General features: G+C 38.2%; 1 protein-coding gene across 1 annotated transcript; it reads left to right on the top strand.

Annotated features, from left to right (window-relative positions):
* The first annotated feature begins 998 nt into the window (after positions 1–998).
* rnf11a (ring finger protein 11a) lies at positions 999–21,148 on the top strand. The gene is made up of 3 exons (XM_062026890.1): positions 999–1,338; positions 8,221–8,393; positions 19,129–21,148. The coding sequence occupies exons 1-3, from the start codon at positions 1,240–1,242 to the stop codon at positions 19,298–19,300; spliced, it is 444 nt and encodes a 147-aa protein (XP_061882874.1). The 5' UTR covers positions 999–1,239; the 3' UTR covers positions 19,301–21,148.
* The last annotated feature ends 1 nt before the right edge of the window (position 21,149 follows it).

Genomic DNA, 21,149 nt, shown 5'->3' with positions numbered 1-21,149 from the left:
ACTTGGGACTTCCCACGGGCCTGATTTTGGACGCTGGCGGGCCGGATCCGGTGTACAGTGTATATTTTTCATATACACTGTATATGAAAAATATATATATACATGCAGCACGGTGGGTGAGGGGTTAGTGCGTCTGCCTCACAATCCGAAGGTGCTGAGTTCAATCCCGGGCTCGGGATCTTTCTGTGTGGAGTTTGCATGTTCTCCCCGTGACTGCGTGGGTTCCCTCCGGGTACTCCGACTTCCTCCCACCTCCAAAGACATGCACCTGGGGATAGGTTGATTGGCAACACTAAAAAAATTGGCCCTAGTGTGTGAATGTGAGTGTGAATGTTGTCTGTCTATCTGTGTTGGCCCTGCGAGTGTACGCCGCCTTCCGCCCGATTGTAGCTGAGATAGGCTCCAGCGCCCCCCGCGACCCCGAAGGGAATAAGCGGTAGAAACTGATGGATGGATGGATATGCATACTTTTTCTTAATTAATTAACCCCTAAGTACGACTCACAAATATTTTTGCCAGTTTTTCTGCAATGGTCTTGTTTGAAAAAAAAATTGCGAGGAAAATACATATAGTATTATAACCAAAATTTAAAAAAATAAAGAAGTAATTATGAAAAAAATCAAGTGGAGTTGTACGTGATCGTTTGCTTCCAACAAGAGTATAATTGATATTTCCGGTTTAGACTCCTTCAAAACAAAAGGACGCTTTACTATTTATGTTGATTTGCGTACTGTGAATTCACTGTACACGCATATGATATATACTCGACATAACACATAAGAAAAACACATATATGTACATTTGTTTATAAATTGTCGTTCATTTATAACTTCAGTCGATATCATCTACGATTCTAAATCTCCGTTTTTCTTGGATATAATTTTATATTTTGGAAGTTAAATTACTATAAATCATGGAATGTAAAAGCTGTAAATTGCCACCCAAAAAGTGTATTTTTAGAAGCGAGGAGTGTCTAACGCGGAAGTGGCTCAAAACGCCCAGACGAGAACTTCCGGTCTACATTTTGTAAACACACAAGAATCAGGACGGCAAAACAAGTTGGTGGAGCAGTTTAAATGTGTCACTAGCTATGTCTTCATGTGTGTCTTTTTCACATTAACATTGCGGAAGGTGTAGTCGGTCGACGCCGTGGTTGTTGTCTTCCTCCGCGGAAGAAAGACGACGCCAGCTAGCAGGAGTACAGTTAGTGGTGTCCTTCTTCATGCTGCCTCCACTTCAATGGGGAACTGTCTGTTTGCACCAGGAGAAGACGACCTGTCGCCGCTCAACGAGTCGGAGGGTGGAAGCTTGCCCGGGGAGCCGCCGCCACCCTACCAGGTAACACGATCAACTACTAGTACTCCCCTCCAAACTCCGATTACAACCTCCGTTATTAACTTCTATTTCAATCAATCTTGCGAAAAAGATAATAAACATATTGTTCAGTGGATATCACCATCCCAGTAAATAACACATTGTTCAATGGAGTGTGCGAAGGCTTTGAGTTTGAGTTTATTTGGAACATGCATGCATACAACATGATACATCACAATTTCCAGTTTCTCTATTCCAGTGTTTTTCAACCTTTTTTGAGCCAAGGCACACTTTTTTTATTGAAGAAATCTGGAGGCACACCACCAGCAATCATTGTACCTAGAAATTTGGTTTCATTTACTCTTTGCTGGGAGCCAGCACTTGAGCTGTTTCTTTCAAAAGACAGGCTTGTATTTTTTATTTTAAAACTGTTTTTTTTTCATCTAGGAAGCAATCTCTTCAAATATTGCAGCTTTTAGGGTTTTTAAGAACGTTTTACATTTTTGCCATGAATTCAGCATTTCCGAGCATAAAAATGGATAAGGTTGGAATTGGGGGTTAAATCACCAAAAATGATTCCCGGGCGCGGCCACCGCTGCTGCTCACTGCTCCCCTCACCTCCCAGGGGGTGATCAAGGGTGATGGGTCAAATGCAGAGAATAATTTCGCCACACCTAGTGTGTGTGTGACAATCATTGGTACTTTAACTTTTTTAAATGAAGTAAAGATATTATAGTATTATAGAGAGGAACAAGCGGTAGAAAATGGACGGAAGTATTCAGGGTTTACCTTAGATTGCCAGATACACTATATTGCCAAAAGTTTTTGGCCACCTGCCTTGACTCACATATAACCTTGAAGTGCCATCCCATTCATATACTCTGATGATTAACTTGTGTGATGACTGTATTATGCTGATAGTATATATTTGTACCATGAATTGATTAACCCCGACATAAAAAAATTGAAAAACTTATTCGGGTGTTACCATTTAGTGGTCAATTGTATGGAATATGTACTGTCCTGTGCAATCTACTAATATAAAAGTTTCAATCAATCAATCAATCAATTCCTAACTCATAGGGTTCAATATGATGTCGGTCCACTTTTTGCAGCTATTACAGCTTCAACTCTTCTGGAAAGGCTGTCCACAAGGTTGCGGAGTGTGTTTATTGGAATTTTCCACCATTCTTCCAAAAGCGCATTGGTGAGGTCACACACTGATGTTGGTCGAAAAGGCCTGGCTCTCAGTCTCCATTCTAATTCATCCCAAAGGTGTTCTATCGGGTTCAGGTCAGGACTCTGTGCAGGCCAGTCAAGTTAATCCACACCAGACTCTGTCATCCATGTCCAGTGTTTCCCATAAACTTCCAAGATACCTGTGGCGGCGGGGGCGTGGTTATGGGCGTGGTCACCATGACATCATCGAGTGATTTGCATAATGTACTACAATAATATGATTTTCTCTAAAAAGGCTCAAAAAATGTATACTTACTAATTAATAATAACAGTTTTGTTTTAAACGTCCATCCATCCATCCATTTTACAATATAATTACAACACTTTATGTACATATTTATATACAGATTTGAACAATAAGTTATTCACTGAAATATATTTATTAATATAAAAAATAAAATAAAAAAATATATCTTATAAAATATAAAAGCTAAAATGTCTCTTAAAGCTCTGTCCCTTTAATTAGTGCATACTAAATAATTTAACTTTAGCCTACTACTACAACCATATTATTTACCAGCAACATAAAGTGAAACAGAGGCAGAGGTGTCCTGCCACAGTCAGTAACAAATAAACAGAAAACAGTAGTGGTTAAATACAAATAAGGCAACAAGAGAAGTATCCTACACTTCTCTTTTGTAAAGTAAATCTGAACAGCCTATATGGGCATCTACATCAACTATAAACAATTTTTATTTTTTTTTAAATTTTATTTGTGGCGGGCCGCCACAAATAAATGAATGTGTGGGAAACACTGCATGTCTTTATGGACCTTGCTTTGTGCACTGGTGCACAGTCATGTTGTAAGAGGAAGGTGCCCGCTCCAAACTGTTCCCACAAGGTTGGGAGCATGGAATTGTCCAAAATGTTTTGGTATCCTGGAGCATTCAAAGTTCCTTTCACTGGAACTAAGGGGCCAAGCCCAAATCATAAAAAACAACATAATTCCCCCTCCACCAAATTTCACACTCTGCACAATGCAGTCTGAAATGTACTGTTCTCCTGGCAACCTCCAAACACAGACTAGTCCATCAGATTGCCAGATGGAAAAGCATGATTCATCACTCCAGAGAAGGTGTCTCCACTGCTCTAGAGTCCAGTGGCGACGTGCTTTACACCACTGCATCCCACGCTTTGCATTGGACTTGGTGATGTATGGCTTAGATGCAGCTAAGTAATCGGAGCCTTGGATAGGTCAATCATTCATAAAAACATTGATTTTGATTCAATATTATGTTTTGAGCAATGACAGTTTTAAGAAAAAAAAACAGCTTTGTTTTATTAGTCAACATTATAACCACCAATAAAAATGCAATAAACGGGGACGGAATTTGACCCGGTTATCTTCTCCAAGTCACGACACTGACATTGTCTTTGTGACAGCGCGCTTGCTCCCGCTGTCAGCACGCAGGTGCGTCCTCGCTCTCCTGGCCAGAGAGAGAGACGTGCCGGTCCTCAAGTGACAGCATGATAAGAGTGCACCGTCACAATAAACAAAACAAAACACCGGCGGAAAGCGATAATCGATAAAAACAAACAAACAAGCAAACTGGAGTTTTGACCCAGAGAAAGCAGGGTCGGTGAAAAAACTAAAAAAAACTCACTTGCACTTAGGAAATGCGCATCCTTTCTGATTTCAATGCGTAAAAAGACACAAAAAGTGCGTTGACGGCAACACTGCGGAGGAAATACTTGTTGGAATTTGGCCCGTTGTTAGCATAATATTGGCATTAAAAACTAAAAAGAGCGTCCGACTTTGTATGTTTCTGGACGCTACACCACATATTACTTTATTTTGTTTTCACATTAAAAAAACCTAACTTTTAAGGTCTGACGGCTAATATACTGCCGTGGTGCACCGCTACAATCAAACACATTATGGGGAAACCCTGGTTTTGTAGTATTGGCCACTAGATGAGACCAAACCAACCAGAGCGCGCTGTTCAGTATCAGGGCCACTGATTGGCTCAGCCTTGGGCTGGGCAATATGGCTGAAAACTGTATCACAATATACGTTTTTTTAAATTGGTCAATATCGCTAATTACTGATATTTTTTATGACCTATACAAAATATGGACCAGGAAAAAAAATTACTAAATGTTAAAATTTTGTATTTGAAATGTAACCTTCCTCTGATTATGATCCCCTCAGCCATCAAGGCAGAAAGGAAAATGAATGTCAACACAACCATGAAAAATACTCAATCAATGTCAATTAAAATTCTAAAATCACAGTCAATACTTAACAATAACCTCTTTAAATTAAGGTGCAAAAATAAGGAATATGTAAGAAATGCTTAAGAAAGTGTAACAAAATAATGCAAAGTTGAAAATATTAACATAGAAAAACCTGAGAAGAACAATTGTTTGCAGGTTTACTGCCAGGAAGTTAAATGACATTGTAACATTTAATTTGGTCTGTTATTCTTATTTAAGTATGAACATTAATGTATTTTATGCAGTATCTATTATTTAAATATTACTGGACCAAACTATTATTTTAAAGCAGCACTAAGTAACTTTTCAACCTTCATAAAATATTTTTATAACATTTGGAATGATACCTCTGGCATGGCCTGAGGGGGTCTGTGTCGCTTTTACTGGCACTTAGCAACTTTGAGGAGGGAACCCTGCCACACAAAAAAACTGCAAATGTACTGGCTTGCTTTATAGCATACATCACTCCCTCTTTCCCCATTCGTTAAAAAGACGGAAGTCGAAGTGAACGCCTGCGTGCCACCAAAAAACTAATAGAAGAAGAAAGAGATCGCCTTCGTGCAATTACTGCTATCCTGGCAGAAGCTGTAAAACAACTAAAGAAACAAAACGTTTTGCCTCAGGAGAAAAAAATAAGAAAAAGGGAGAATACCCGGATAAAAGGACAGTTAAGGATCAACATTGGCCTTGCTTTCACTCGCTGGCGTGAGCTCAAAGATGATTAGGGATTTCCGACTGATGCTGCCTTGGATCTGTTCCTGCTGGACTTGTAAGTAACTTTCCATGCTCAAATCAAAATGATAATTCTAATGTTAGCTATCGGAAATGTGCATAGTAGCAATAGTTTGATAGTTGGCAGTTCCACACTGACACGACCAGCCACGCAACAAACTCAAAAGCAGTGTATAAAGAAAAAGCAATGCGATGACTGCAAACCGCAAATATAAAGTTTGAGTAAAATATGTAGGTTCCTACTGTGGAAAGATCAGTAATACTGAATTATTGTGGTATTATCATGTCAGTTTGACGCCATAGGCCAGGGGTGTCAAACTCAAATACAGAGTGGGCCAAAATTTAAAACTGAACAAAGCCGCGGGCCAAGGTTGAACAAATTAATCTTTTAATAGGGACCCAAACAAGTTTTGCAGTGAATATTGAACAAGCAAGGCTTCTATAATTTTATAGTGACATGCAAAATCGAGTTTCAAATAATAATAATAATAATAATAAAAAAAATATCAATGGCATATCAAATACAATTTAAATAAAAATTGAATGCCTCTTTTCTATTTGCAGCCTTCTGAGGTAAATATCAACATTAACTTTTTCCACAGGCTAATACATTTGAAAATAAAATAACAATGAATAAACCAACCATTCAGGACTTTAAACTGCTCGGTTTGCAACACACTGATCTAATCTGATGTGCCCAAACCAGATACCTGGCATCTTTTCTTGGATGCTAGTTCATTAATGTCGGGGCTCAGGCTTTGAGCTGAGGCAACCTTCATTATCGAACAAAGGTGTTCATCAGTCATTATATCTCGTCCACCCGGACCACAGTCTTGGGGGCGTGCCTTCAATGCACTGCCTTTAACATACTCAACTAGCTATCGTCACGTCCGCTTTTCATCCATTCTAACATCGGTCAGACCCAGTCACAAGACATGTGCGGCTTCTGTACGCACACACGAGTGAATGCAACGCATACTTCATCAACAGCGATACAGGTTACACTGAGGGTGCCAGTATAAAAAACTTTAACACTGTTAGAAATATCCTTTGCAGCACTAACTCTTCCGGGACGCTAAAAAATACACCCCCGCTACCACCAAACCTCCCCCCCACACACACACACCTTGTAGCGTCCCGGAAGAGTTAGTGCTGCAAAGGGTTCTGGGTATTTGTTCTGTTGTGTTTATGTTGTGTTACGGTGCGGATGTTCTCCCGAAATGTGTTTGTCATTCTTGTTTGGTGTGGATTCACAGTGTGGCGTATATTTCTAACAGTGTTAAAGTTTTTTATTTGGCTACCCTCAGTGTAATCTGTATTGCTGTTGATGAAGTATGAGTTGCATTCAATTGTGTGTGCGTGCAGAAGCCGCACATGTTATGTGACTGGGCCAGCACTCGTTGGACTGGATGAAAAGCAGACGTGACGATTTCCGGGAGGGGTGGCGAAGTTTGGAAGACTCCCGGGAGGGTTGACAAGTATTAGAATTAGCGGTGAATGCGGTGTTACCGCGGCACCGCTGCAATATATAATCGGCGGGCCAGCTTTAGTGTTAATTTGATATCGTCTCAAGGGCCAAGTGAAATTACACGAGCCAGAGTTCGACACCCATGCCATATGCGCTCGTCCTCATGGGAAATGTGGTCTTCCTTCAGGCAAAACACTACCGCTTTGGTCCACTGGCACGGCCAAAATCAACCAAAACTGAAAGTTTTCAGGAAGGACTTTAAAGTAGCACATTTGTTACGAGGGTTGAAAAAAAAGATGAGTATCGCGAAGGACTATGGTTTGTTTTTTAAAAAAAGATCCAAAAACTGCCATACTGTCAAGATGAATTTTCCTGTTTTATTGACAATTTTTAATTTCTCTTCTCACTCCGTGCAGAGAATAAACAGCGACACAGCAAGACTGCACAACCCAACATGATAGTTGATACTGTTATGCGAATGGTTGTTAAGCGTGTCCCTCCCATTGCTCACTGATCATTTCCTGCTAGCCTTTCTGCTAACCTTCCTGTTAGCCTTCCTGCTAGTTTACCAGACTGCAAGTGCCTTTGTTCAGGCAAACAACCATGCTTCGTTCTTTCCGGTTTCTTCCGACAAACGAAAAAAATTATATATATTTACTTATAAATAAATCTAATTTTTTATTGATATCGATTACATGTCTATTGAGATATATTGATATTGTTTTATCGGCCTAGCCCTAGCTCAGCCTCAGACAGCATTACTATCATGGATTAAAAGAGTGTAAAGGTGACTAAAGGGTGTTATTTCATGTCTACAGGGCTCTCATAATGTTGAAAAATGTATTGTTTGCATTGCTCTAGCTATGAAACTGATTTTTATTTATGATTCTTAATTTGCGCAATTGCATTTATCGCGGTCATGTCCGGAACCAATTAACAGCGATAAACCAGGGATTATTATTACACTATTGTTAGGAATTATTCTGAAATGTTAACTGTATTTTTATGTTTGTTGTGTTTTAATTGTAAACATTCCAACATATGGTTCCATATCCCCATCCTTTGACAGGGATGTCACTATCTACCTGGTGTAAACGGCTCGCAACTGTGAAGCGGTACTCATCATGCACTTAAAAGAGCCATTCAAAAGAAATGATTCGCTCGCGCGCGCCCCATTTCTATTATTCAATAAATATTACAACAGCCACAATGATGAACTTTATATAATCCAATGAATACATCTTTTCCAGGCGCGCCCTCAGCCTGTGCCGGTGTACCATCCCACCCCAGGAGAGAGCCGTCCCGCCAGTCAGCTGACCGAGGAAGAGCAGATCCGCATCGCCCAGCGTATCGGCCTCATCCACCACCTGCCCAGGGGCATCTTTGACCCGGGCTCTGACCCTTCCGACCGCAAAGTGAAAGAGTGAGTTGTGGAAATAGTTCACTACAGCTCGAGATGTTCTGATCAGAGTTTTATGCCGCCCATTCCGATACTGATCATCCATGAGTGAGATCGACTGACCGATACCAATACTGACACCGATCACATTTATTAACTGCACATTTTTAAAAAAAATGTATGCTGAGTGCTATTGACAGTTCAACAATATCAACACAATATTAAAATTAGTTCCTTATTCTCTTTTATGTTCAAATCCAGGCTGAAAACACTTTTATTTAACGTTGCCGACGACGGTACTTTTTCTACACTCTTTGATTTTAATTAGATTCATTCATGATTATTTTCATGATCATTTCTTATAGAGGTTGAATTGTGTCTTTATTACTGTCATGTTCAAACACTGATGACATCTATTAAACAAGACAAGAAGCAAGGAATTAAACAGAGACCGAATTAAAATTTGGCTCAATTGAGGAGAGACGTCCGGACTGTACTCTTTGTAAAGTCTCACCACGCTCTGACGAAAGATTGTACACCTCCTCTTTTATTTGGACTTTCCCTGATTACATGGCAACAGCTGTTTCTAAGGGACGGAGGTCATAAACAGCCATCGCCTTTGATTACAACAGTTCTAAGAAAAGGTCGTAAAACAGTTAAAAAAAAAGGTCCCTGGAGGGGAGTCAGGTCCTGCTTCCTCTTCGCTTTGTAGATCTCGGGTCAAGACAACATCTTTCTGTTGATTACAATACATCAAAGGAACAGAACACCTTCATGTCGCTTCCCATCCTACACAGTGGAGTTTTACAAGCCTTCTTCTTGGTGGGATCAAAGACAGCTTTTGTCTTCTCGCCGGGAACTCATTGACACACAAAGTTTTGTGATAACTTAGATACAATTATTCTAACAATTACATTATCCGAACTTTACAAATTCTGTGTTGTAAAATATAAGGTATAAAAATTCAGTGCAGAAAAATGTGCTGCTTCAAAACGCAAGACCCACTTCGGGTAAATTAAGACTGAAGCAATCGATCCTGTGTTAGAACCAGCCAATGGAGTGTCAAGTTTAAAGTTATGTGACACGGCTCTTTCAAAGAGGCAAGTAATGCAGCGCTACATGCGGCCATGCCATTTATTCTGCTGTATGTGCTTGGGTACCTTTTGAAAAAATGCCAAGATTCTGCAAAAAAGGATAAAAACTGATAACACAATGGTAGAAACACACACCAAATAATGACTGGTACTAAAAACGTTATAACAGAACGTCTCAAAAACGGAATAGAATTTTAGTTTTTTTACTGAATAAGACACTCAGAATGTACATGAAAATACAGCATGTGGGATTTACAATATTAACTATGAACAATAAAACACTGAATATTGAGAATATAAGAATATTTCCTCTACTTCCCAGACCTCCTCCTTAATTGAAATCTTTATTAATCGAGCCAGAATAACTAAGATGCAACAAACCTGGCGAAACATAAACGCAAAAGGTAAAAAAGCAACCACATATTCGATATAATATCCCTTTTCTGCAGAACTTTGTTGTAGAAATCTGCCTGTTTGACACGTGGCGTCAGGCTTGCTACTCTGTAAACAAACCCGGCCCACTCTGCTTCTTGCCTCAGCTGCATGGAGCTACTGTAACGTAGTTCCTATGGTTACCATAGTATGTCACTCAAATGTGAAGATTGTAACCATTGGAATCATTTCTATAGTCTGGACCAGGGGTCACCAACGAACCAGGTCGCCCGTAAGGACCAGATGAAAATTTTTTTATTTTTTTTTATTTTAAAAATTAAATCTACATAGAAAAAACACAAGATACACTTTCAATCAGTGCATCAACCCAAACAACCTCCCCCATGCACACTCATCCACACCCACTCACACAAAAGGGGTTATTTCTTTCTGCTACCAATATTCTGGTTCCCACAACATAGACAACACATCTGCAAGGGACACAGTCCCTGAAGCACACATGATTGTATAGGCTGCTGGTCCACTAACATTTTCATTAATTACTATTTTTTATGTAATTATTTGTATATTGTTTTACTTTCTTTTTTATCCAAGAAAATGTTTTTTATTTATTTATCTTATTTTATTTATTTTTTTTTAAAAAGGGCCTTATCTTCAACAGACCAGGTTGTCAATGAAATTTGATTTGTTTAAAGGGTTTTTTAAACCAGGCCCAGTCCAGATAATGTCCAAGTCGGACTCAGCAACACACACCTTCATTCATGTACACAGAAAAAAATTAGGGAACACAACAGATTGCATATAATTTATAAACAAAATTACATTTTCAAAATAAGCATTTATGTACAGTCCAGATTATGTCCAGGTCACTCAAATTAGGGAACACAACAACAGATATCATATAATCTATAAACATAATTATACTTTCAAAATAAGCCTTTGAGGACTTCTCATCTTTTTTTTAATGTTTTTTGGCATCATTATCGTTTTCAACCATGTAACTTTCTAAAGTTAGAAAATACTGAATAAATGTTTTAAAGAAAGTAATACTAAGTGAATATCTGTTTTTGGCCTTAAAAATAAACATTTTACAGAGTACTATAATTAAATTGACTAAATCATGATTGTCAATGAACTCTCCTAAAATAACAGAAACCACATCAAGCTTCATAAACAAACCAATCCTTAAACACATTTTTTCAACTTCCACCCAAAACAAAGACACAATATGACAATACCAAAACAAATGCAGGGTGGATTCAGGCTCCTCACAACAAAATCGGCAATCATCTGACTCTGTCATATTCCATAATTTTAACATTTTCCCTGTGGGTAAGAAGTTATAAATAATTTTAATTTGAAAATAACGATTTTGCACATCGATAGTGGTTTTATAGATTAGTTTGAATATGGCATCCCATGGCAACGGGCAGTCAAAAAAGTCCTCCCATTTTCCATTTGTGTTGTATGAGGCAGCCTTCAAAGATTTCTTTATTAAATAAAAATTATTTATTTTTCTATTTATTTTAGTTCCTTTTTGCCAACTAGAATTTCTTATTAGAGGTTTACAAACTAATAATTTAGGAGTTCCATAATTAATTATTTGTTTCCATCTTTTCCCAATTACTCCAGTTAGTTGATAAAATGAAAAGCTTGAGCAAGCATCACCATACATAGCTCTAAATTCATCATACTTCATAATTTTACCATTCTCATTGATAATATCATTGACAAAAATGATTCCTCTTTCAAACATATTTTTCCAAAAGAAAGGCTTTCCCTCTATTACAATATTAGAGTTCATCCATATTAACTGCTGCAAAATATCGTCTCTTTTTTCTGGCACATAAAATTGAAAACACCACTGTGAGTGGATTGTTTCCTTTATGAACCCCGCCATGTTTCCCAGCAGACTCTCTGGGAGGGGATCACTTGTAAAAAAGGATACAATTTCTTTTGATACAGTACATGTTTTTTGTCCAACAGGACATTTGTGTACCACTCAATGTTTAAATACATCTTTGGAACAATTGATGCTTTTAAAGACAGACACATAGCTTCAAGGTTGAGAAGTTTCAGGCCCCCATATTCATACTCTTTGTACAAAACCTTTCTTTTAATCTTTTCTGGTTTGCCGTTCCAGACAAAATCGAAGACCCTCCGCTCATAAATCTTAAAAAAGTTTTGTGATGGAGCTGGTAATGACAAAAACAAATAAATAAATTGAGGAATAATTAACAAGTTGGCAATAGACATTTTACCATACAAGGTTAGGGATTTCCCTTTCCATAATTGCATAATTTTGTCCAGCTTTCTTAGTCGATTATCATAATTTACTGAGCCTAGATCTTCCAGATTTTCTGGGACACCAAGTATGTTAACTGGTCCATCTGTCCACAAAACAGGCACTTTGCATTCCATTCGAAAGGACGTTCCCTTTAGATTTCCGATCCTTAACATTTTACATTTATCATAATTAAGCTTAAGGCCAGATTGCTGTGAAAATATGTCCAAAAGATTAAGAAGGTTCCGCAAACAATGAGGAAAAATCTTATCTTTGTGAATCAGCCTTTTCTGACATGAACTTCATCAAGAACAAACACAGAACACGCCTCACTGATGCACATCTGCAAGACTCACTCAGAGTTGCAGTGTCAAGTTACACACCAGAGTACAACACACTAGTTAACAGCATGCAATGCCAGGCTTCCCACTAACTGACAAAGAAACAGATAACAGATTTGGTGTCCAGTTCAAAGTGTGACATGATTTAAAAATTTGAGAGTTTACTTTTGTATTTTACATGAGTTATTATTTGTACAAACATGGTGCAAAGTAATTCATGATTTGTTAAAAAATGTTAGTGGCTAGCTAGTTAAAATGGGATATTGTGATTTCACAAGACTGTCTTAGAAGTGATCATTTGAAAATGTTCCATTTGAAAAATGTGCACTTAGAGAAAATATAAAAATAAAGTGTTGCATATTGATATTTATCTGTTTCTATGTATATTTATTGTGAGAAATCATTAAGATGATCAGTGTTTCCACAAAGATAAATATTAAGGCTGCAGCTAACGATTATTTTTCTATCGATTAATCTATAGATTATTTTTTCGATTAATCGGTTAATCTATAGATTATTTTTTCGATTAATCTATAGATTATTTTTTCCTTTTGCCGATTATTTTTTTATTCAAAATGAAGATGAAAAAAGAAATGTAGGCCCGTTTTTTCAAAAGGCATGGCTTTTATTTACAAAAAAAAAGAAGTATGGCCACTCAGTCAACATTGACAACAACATGACTAAATATTCTGTAACAATGTAAACATTTAAAACTTTTAACATTTAACAAAATTAAAAGTAGCTTATTTGCTTTTTAATGTGCAAATATAAAAGTCAACATCCAGTGCAAATCTTAATATTCTGCAATAGTATAAGCATTTCAAAAGTAAAAGTATTGCTTATTTTGCTTTAAAATGTGCAAAAATAAAGATAAACATCCAATACAAAAAAGTGCAAAACGAAATATTCTGTAACAACAGTGTAAACATTTCAACAAAAGTGAAAGTATTGCTTATTTGCTAAAATGTGCAAAAATAAAGATAAACATCCAATACAAAAAAGTGCCAATCTAAATATTCTGGAGCACTGTAAACATTAAATATTGCTTTTAAAATGTGCAAAATAAACATCCAGTCCAACACAGTACACAATAACCAATTCTACTCATTCCAGTGAGTGACTAACAGTTGTAATGAAGAAAGGTTAGCATATCTACATGCTTTGGTTCTTTTCTTGTTTACAATATTCCCAGCAGCTGAAAATAGGCGCTCAGAAGGGGTCGATGTGGCTGGAACTGAGAGCTAATTAGCCTTCACCTCAAGCCAGGATTGCGAGCAAGCTGAGCTGCAGTTTAAGTTTCTAGAAGGTCAACGGGCTCATAGTGATGTTACTAGTAGTTGACTGGGAGGTGTTTATTATCATTTGGGGAGAGTCCGCTGCCTGATGCTCACCTGCTAAACACCTATCTGCTCCACCCTGAAGCGCTGACTACATGCGCTCTGAATACACACTGCTGATTGGCTGATAATGCTGCGTGTGTACCAATCAGATGGTTGTGTGGGTGGGACAATGCTGCGTGTGTACCAATCAGATGGTTGTGTGGGTGGGACAATGCTGCGTGCTGAGACAGAGGCAGACGGAGCGAAGCAGCTTGTTAAGACTTTAGCTTTAGCTTAGAAACTCGTTCGGGACACCCCCGTACCGAACCGAAAGCCCCGTACCGAAACGGTTCAATACAAAACACGTACCGTTACACCCCTAGCAGATACAAATGACACATTCATGTTTTTGTGTAATGATGACAACGTATGCTCGCGCGGACGATTGACTAGTTGATGGTTTTCTTTTCAAATGTTCGTTCATAGCCGTTGTGCTGCTATGATAGGCCACTTCCGCTCGACACAGTGTGCATACAACAACATTATTAGGCCGTTTATTAAAATACTCCCACACTTTTGGCATGCTTTTCCCCCCTCGCTCGCACCGCTCGCATCGTCTTCTTTGATCGTCTGCTTTGCGCTTCGCCATGACGGTAGTGTGACGTCATTATGCGACGCGTCGACGCACAAAAACGGCGTCGACGTATTTACGTAACCGATGACGTCGACTACGTCGACGCGTCGTTTCAGCCTTAATAAATATAATTAATTATTAATAATAACAGAGTTAAAGGTAAATTGAGCAAATTGGCTACTTCTGGCAATTTATTTAAGTGTGTATCTAACTGGTAGCCCTTCGCATTAATCAGTACCCAAGAAGTAGCCCTTGGTTTCAAAAAGGTTGGTGACCGCTGGTCTGGACATATCCAACAAGCCACAATGAAATGTTGATTATGTTGTATCATCACCAGGTAGCCCAGGTAACTGCCTTTTTTATGCTTTGCAAGGCATGTGTCACGTGACCTCAAACTTGACACCTCATTGGCTGGTTCTGAGACAGGACCGATTGCATCAGTCTCAATTTACCCAAAGTGGGTCTTGTGTTTTGAAGCAACAAGTTTTTCTGCACTGAATATTAACACACTGAATTTTTATGCACTGAATTTTATGCACTGAATTGTATACACTGAATTTTGCTACTGATTTTTTTTTCTGTGAACTTGCATAATTTGATGTAAAAAAAAAATTAAGTTAAGAAAATTCCAACGCAAAAAAATCAGTTACATAAATACAGTGTCAAAAATAGCTTTCGTATTAAAGACAAATTAAGTTACATAATTTTATTTTTATTCATGATTTTATTCGCCTTCTTGTAATTTTATGCAACAGTAATGTAAAGCACTTTGAATTGCCTAATGTACGAATTGTGCTCTATAAATAAACTTGCCTTGCCTTGATGTTGCAATCACTCCCTAAAAACAGCCAAGCACTCCTTTGATATAGACTATCTTTGACTTGCAAATTCTGCCTTCGGTTCTTAAAAACAGCAGAGCGCCCCTGTCATTTAGATGATCTTTGACCATCATTTTCACAGCAGGTCATTAAAAAAAAAATCTAAGCACTCATGTCATATAGTGGATCTCTGAGTAGTGGTATCAATCAATCAACCAATCAATCAAAGTTTATCTATATAGCCCTTAATCAAAAAATGCCTCAAAGGGCTGTACACACCACAACGTCATCCTCGGCTCTGATCACACAAAATAATCCCTGATTCCACATCAGGGCAAGAAAAAACTCAAACCAATGGGCACAATTGAGAAGGAGGAGTGGTCCACCCCGGGTCCCAACTTGGAACAGCTAGCGTATCCTCTGTGGCCACCTGATAACCTCTCTGCGCATAAAAGGGAGGCAGAGCAGAAAGGAGAGACGGCAGATCAACTGGTCTAAAAAAGGGTCTATCTAAAGGCTAGAGTATACAAATGAGTTTTAAGATGGGACTTAAATGCTTCTACTGAGGTAGCATCTCTAACTGTTACCGGAAGGGCATTCCAGAGTACTGGAGCCCAAATAGAAAACACTCTATAGCCCGCTGACTTTTTTTTGGGCTCTGGGAATCACTAATAAGTGGGAGTTCTTAGAACACAGATTTCTGCCCGGGACAATACAATCAGCAAGATAAGCTGCAGCCTGCAGACTGTTTAATATTTTATACATGAGTAGTGAAACCTTAATGTTGCATCTTAAGTGCACAGGAAGCCAGTGCAGGTGAGCCAGTATAGGCGTAATATGATCAAACTTTCTTCTTCTTGTCAAAAGTCTAGCAGCCACCACATTTTGTACCAACTGTAATCTTTTAATGCTAGACATAGGGAGACCCCAAAATAATATGTTACAGCAATCTAGATGAGACGTAACGAACACACGAATAATAATGCATTCAATAATTGGTGCTGTATGTCCTTAAAAACAGCAAGCATGTTCATCATAAAGAGCATCTTTGATGAGCAAGTATTGCAGTAGGTCCTTGAAAACTGCAAAGCACTCCTGTCATCTGTTTGTAGTGTTGTTGCAATAGCTCCCTAGAAACAGCAAAACACCCCTGTCACATAGACAATCTTTTAATTGCAATTGTTGCTGTCCTCATTAACAGCAGTCTTCACTCATTAAGGATCTTTGACTGATGTTGCTGCAATGGATCTCTAAAACAGCAAAACACGCCTGACGTATAGACAATCTCTGACTTACATTCCTTAAAGGCCTACTGAAACCCACTACTACCGACCACGCAGTCTGATAGTTTATATATCAATGATGAAATCTTAACATTGCAACACATGCCAATAAGGCCGGGTTAACTAATAAAGTGCAATTTTAAATTTCCCGCCACACTTCCGGTTGAAAACGTCTAGATATGATGACGTATGCGCGTGACGTCAACGGTTGATACGGAAGTATTCGGACCCATTGAATCCAATACAAAAAAGCTCTGTTTTCATCTGTGTTGGTGAATCTTTTGCAATTTGTTTAATGAACAATGGAGACTGCAAAGAAGAAAGCTGTAGGTGGGATCGGTGTATTAGCGGCGGACTACAGCAACACAACCAGGAGGACTTTGAGGATAGCAGACGCGCTAGCCGAACGACCTCACCTTGACTTCCTCCGTCTCCGGGCCGCCAACCGCATCGGTGATCGGGTGAAGTCCTTCGTCGTACCGTCGATCGCTGGAACGCAGGTGAGCACGGGTCGTGATGAGCAGATGAGAGCTGGCTGGCGTAGGTGCAGAGCTAAGGTTTTTAGCATAGCTCTGTCGAGGTTCCGTAGCTAAGTTAGCTTCAATGGCGTCATTAGCAACAGCATTGCTAAGCTTCGCCAAGCTGGAAAGCATTAACCGTGTATTTACATGTCCAGAGTTTGGTAGTATTGTTGATCTTCTGTCTATCCTTCCAGTCAGGGACTTATTTGTTTTGTTTCTATATGCAGTAAAGCCCGATGCTATCACGTTAGCTCAGTAGCTAAAGAGCTTCACCGATGTATTGTCGTGGAGATAAAAGTCACTGTGAATGTCCATTTCGTGTTCTCGACTCTCATTTTCAAGAGGATATAGTATCCGAGGTGGTTTAAAATACAAATCTGTGATCCACAATAGAAAAAGGAGAGAGTGTGGATTCCAATGAACCCTTGTACCTAAGTTACGGTCAGAGCGAAAAAAGATACGTTCTGCACTGCACGCTAGTCCTTCACTTTCACGTACCTCATCCACGAATCTTTCATCCTCGCTCAAATTAATGGGGTAATCGTCGCTTTCTCGGTCCGAATCTCTCTCGCTGCTGGTGTAAACAATAGGAAAATGTGAGCAGTCCTTCTTCCGGTGTCGTCACGCTACTTCCGGTAGGGGCAAGGCTTTTTTTTATCAGAGACCAAAAGTTGCGAACCTTATCGTCGTTGTTCTATACTAAATCCTTTCAGCAAAAATATGGCAATATCGCGAAATGATCAAGTATGACACATAGAATGGATCTGCTATCCCCGTTTAAATTTAAAAAAATCATTTCAGTAGGCCTTTAAAAACAGCAAAGCATTCCCGTCATACCGAGATGATCTTTTAACAATGCTGTTGCAGTAGGTTCTTAGTTTACCTATCCTGTCATTTAAACTATCTTTGTATAGCGTTGTTGCAGAAGTTTCTTAAAAACAGCAAAACACTCCTCTCATATAGACAATCTTAGACCAACAAATGTTGCTTATGTTATCGAAAACAGCAAAACTGTCCTGTCATTTAGGTTATATTTGACCATCATTGTCACAGGAGGTCCTTAGAAACAGCAAAGCACTCCTGACATGTGACTAGCAATTTTTGCTGTAGGTCCTTAAAAACACTAAAAGACACCTGTGTCATATATTTTAGTAGTGTTGTTTTTAGAGCTGTGAATCTTTGGGCACCACACGACTCCATTCAGAATCGATTCTCGATACAAAATCAATACTTTTTCATTAACATTAGGTGCCAGTTCTATGATTATCTACATTCCTCCTTAAAATAGACAAACAGCACTGATGATTTTTATATAACTTAAAATAAAACTGATTTTGTTTAACAAAATGCTACCCAAACATTCAATAAAGTCAAACACAAATGAGGCAACAAGAGAAGTATCCCACACTTCTATTTTCTAAAGTAAATCTGTACAGCAGATATGATCATCTACATCAACAATTTGCTTGATTATTAGGACAGATTTAAAAATATATATATATTTTTTAAACTGATGTTTATTTTTTTTAATCGATTAAGCATCTTTACAAATAAGGATCGCGATTCAATCAAAATTAGATTATTTTTTTTGGACACCCTGAGTTGTTGCAGTAGGACTAGGATCTTAAAAACAGCAAAGCACTCCTGTCATATAGACAATCTTTGACTGACACTTTTTGCTGTCAATCCTCAAAAACAGCAGTCTTCACACAGTGAGGATCTTTGTGTGGCGTTGCTCCAATAGATCTCTAAAACAGCAACGCCCTTCTCTTATTGATTGTCTTTGACTGCAGTTTTGCAGAAAGTACTTGAAAACAGCCAAGCCCTTATCTCCTATAGACAATCTTTGACTCAGCATTGTCACAGTTGGTCCTGTTATATAAAGGATCTTTGACCAGCTTTTGTATGTGTGGTATCAGGCAATAAAAGTGCATTATTTATTTCCTGAGAGGAAAATAAAAGGTGTTTATTTAGGGTCAAGCGTTTATTTATTCATTGGCGATGTGGCGTCTATCAGAGCGAAGGCCACACTTCATTTATCACTGAGCACTCGTTCTTTCTGTCTCCCGCAGGTGTGTGATCTGCATGATGGACTTCGAGTACGGGGACCCCATCCGGTTCTTGCCCTGCCTCCACATCTACCACACAGACTGCATCGACGCCTGGCTCATGCGCTCCTTCACCTGCCCCTCCTGCATGGAGCCCGTGGATGCCGCGCTGCTCGCCACCTACGAAGCCAACTGAGGCGACGGCTCCAAGTACCTGCACCTTTTTCTTAGTCCAAAACTGTCCCAGCTGCTCCGGAAAGGTAGACAGGGTCATGTGACGTGTGACGCGTGTTCTGTAGGAAGCATTAAAAAAAAGTCTACTTTATAGTCGCTGCTTGGTCGGGGGCGGGGGGACGCTTTGCCTTACTTAGAACAGTCATGTGCCAAATCATGCAAAGTAGCAGCAGAACAATTTCCCATTTATGAAACTGACACTGTTAGCGCTTCTTTACTTTCATGTCATGTGCAATATGTCATAGATACAGTAAGCTATAGTATCCAAAGTGTGGCCCTTTTATTGGCCATAGGCACAATAACAAATATGTATTATTTACATATTGTCAGCTATAACACAAAACTAAGATGTCAGTGTTTTGTTCAGATACATCACTTCAAAAGGGTTATTCAACCTTTAAATGACTAATTCATTGATTAAAAGTCTCCCAATATTAATATCCTATACATGAAGAGCACAATAAAATAACATGTCATTATTTCACCGTCAGCCCAGCCTTAACTGAAAGATCCTACTAGGTTTTTAAAAGTGACAAAACTGTAAAAATTGTGTAATATTTCTAAAAACATGGATATTTAATTGTATTATGTATCATAATAGTAATCATTATTAAAAATCTAAGTGTACCAAGTATAGAATAAATAGATTTAGTAGATTAATTTCAGAAAAAGAAAATAATAATGCCACAAAAATATTAGTAATAGGTTTTTTTTAAAATGATTATTATATTAAGGGGAATACATGGGTCACATTAAACTACACAATAGGCTTCTTCTTGTTTTAAATAAGTATTAGGGCCACATGGAAATGTAAAATTATAGTCTTACATTTTTTTGACTATAATGTCAAGAGTGTTATATTTCTTTTCAAGAAAAAAAATGCTAATATAACCAATAAAAAGTCAGTTTGTATTCATGCAAAAATATGTCTTTCTCAATATTCAGATTTGTTATTGCAAGATTAAAAGTTTTACTTTTGCAATTTTTTTAAACGTGTTCTACTATATTCATGATGTTTAGAGTTTTTTTTGTGGTAATTAATATTGCTACGCTTGCTGGTAATTTTATGATTTCAAATGATCAACCATAAAATTATGATTTCTTCCTGTCTTTATATAATAATGATGATGTTGTCTCAATATAAAGAACATTTTCATCGCAAAATGACACTTTCATTCTCCTATTGTTATGATATTACAACATCTGGTTAAGAAAGGAATTGTAATATTATCATTTTACTTTTTAAAACAATTTGATGGTCATAGTATTTCCACTGAACTCTTGAAGTATAATTATTCCATTTCAATGTGGCTCTAATATTCCTTTCCTAAAGAATAAAACATTTGAAAGTTAATCTTTTGAGTCTTTGTCATTAGTTTTCACAATATAACTCGGAGGTGTTTATTAGTTGACATTTGTGTTTTTCATCAATGTTTGACAGTTTTTGTTGACTTGTCAAGCTGCGAAGTGATAACTTTTCCACTTCTTCGTCTGCTTTTTGCCAGCAGCAGAGTTGAATGTTTTGTATTCTTCTGTGCCTTTGAAGGAACATTCTTATGACGTACAATCATGTCGACCGTGTACTTCCCTGTAGTTGTCCACTAGGGGGAGCCAGACACCAGCACTCTCGTTTGTGTCACAGTAAAATAGGTCCGACTCTTTTGTTTGTGTGAGGTGGGGTTGCTCGCCCACCCGTCGCTGCTGCTGCTGCTGCGACTTATAGTCATTTTATGTTTTCATTTAAATGTGCAAATCATGTTTGGAAGGTTTATTTAATCCTAATAAAGCTGATAATGAGCTCCCACTACCAT

This window comes from Entelurus aequoreus, linkage group LG18 (assembly GCF_033978785.1).
Source record: "Entelurus aequoreus isolate RoL-2023_Sb linkage group LG18, RoL_Eaeq_v1.1, whole genome shotgun sequence".
NCBI classification, from domain to species: Eukaryota; Metazoa; Chordata; class Actinopteri; order Syngnathiformes; family Syngnathidae; genus Entelurus; species Entelurus aequoreus.
This window is presented reverse-complemented; position numbering and strand designations above follow the sequence as displayed.

Coding starts and splice junctions, on each gene's coding strand:
- rnf11a (XM_062026890.1), top strand. CDS start 1,240: ATGGGGAACTGTCTGTTTGCACCAGGAGAAGACGACCTGTCGCCGCTC. Junction 1,339..8,220: donor AGCCGCCGCCACCCTACCAG/GTAACACGATCA, acceptor CATCTTTTCCAG/GCGCGCCCTCAGCCTGTGCC. Junction 8,394..19,128: donor TCCGACCGCAAAGTGAAAGA/GTGAGTTGTGGA, acceptor TGTCTCCCGCAG/GTGTGTGATCTGCATGATGG.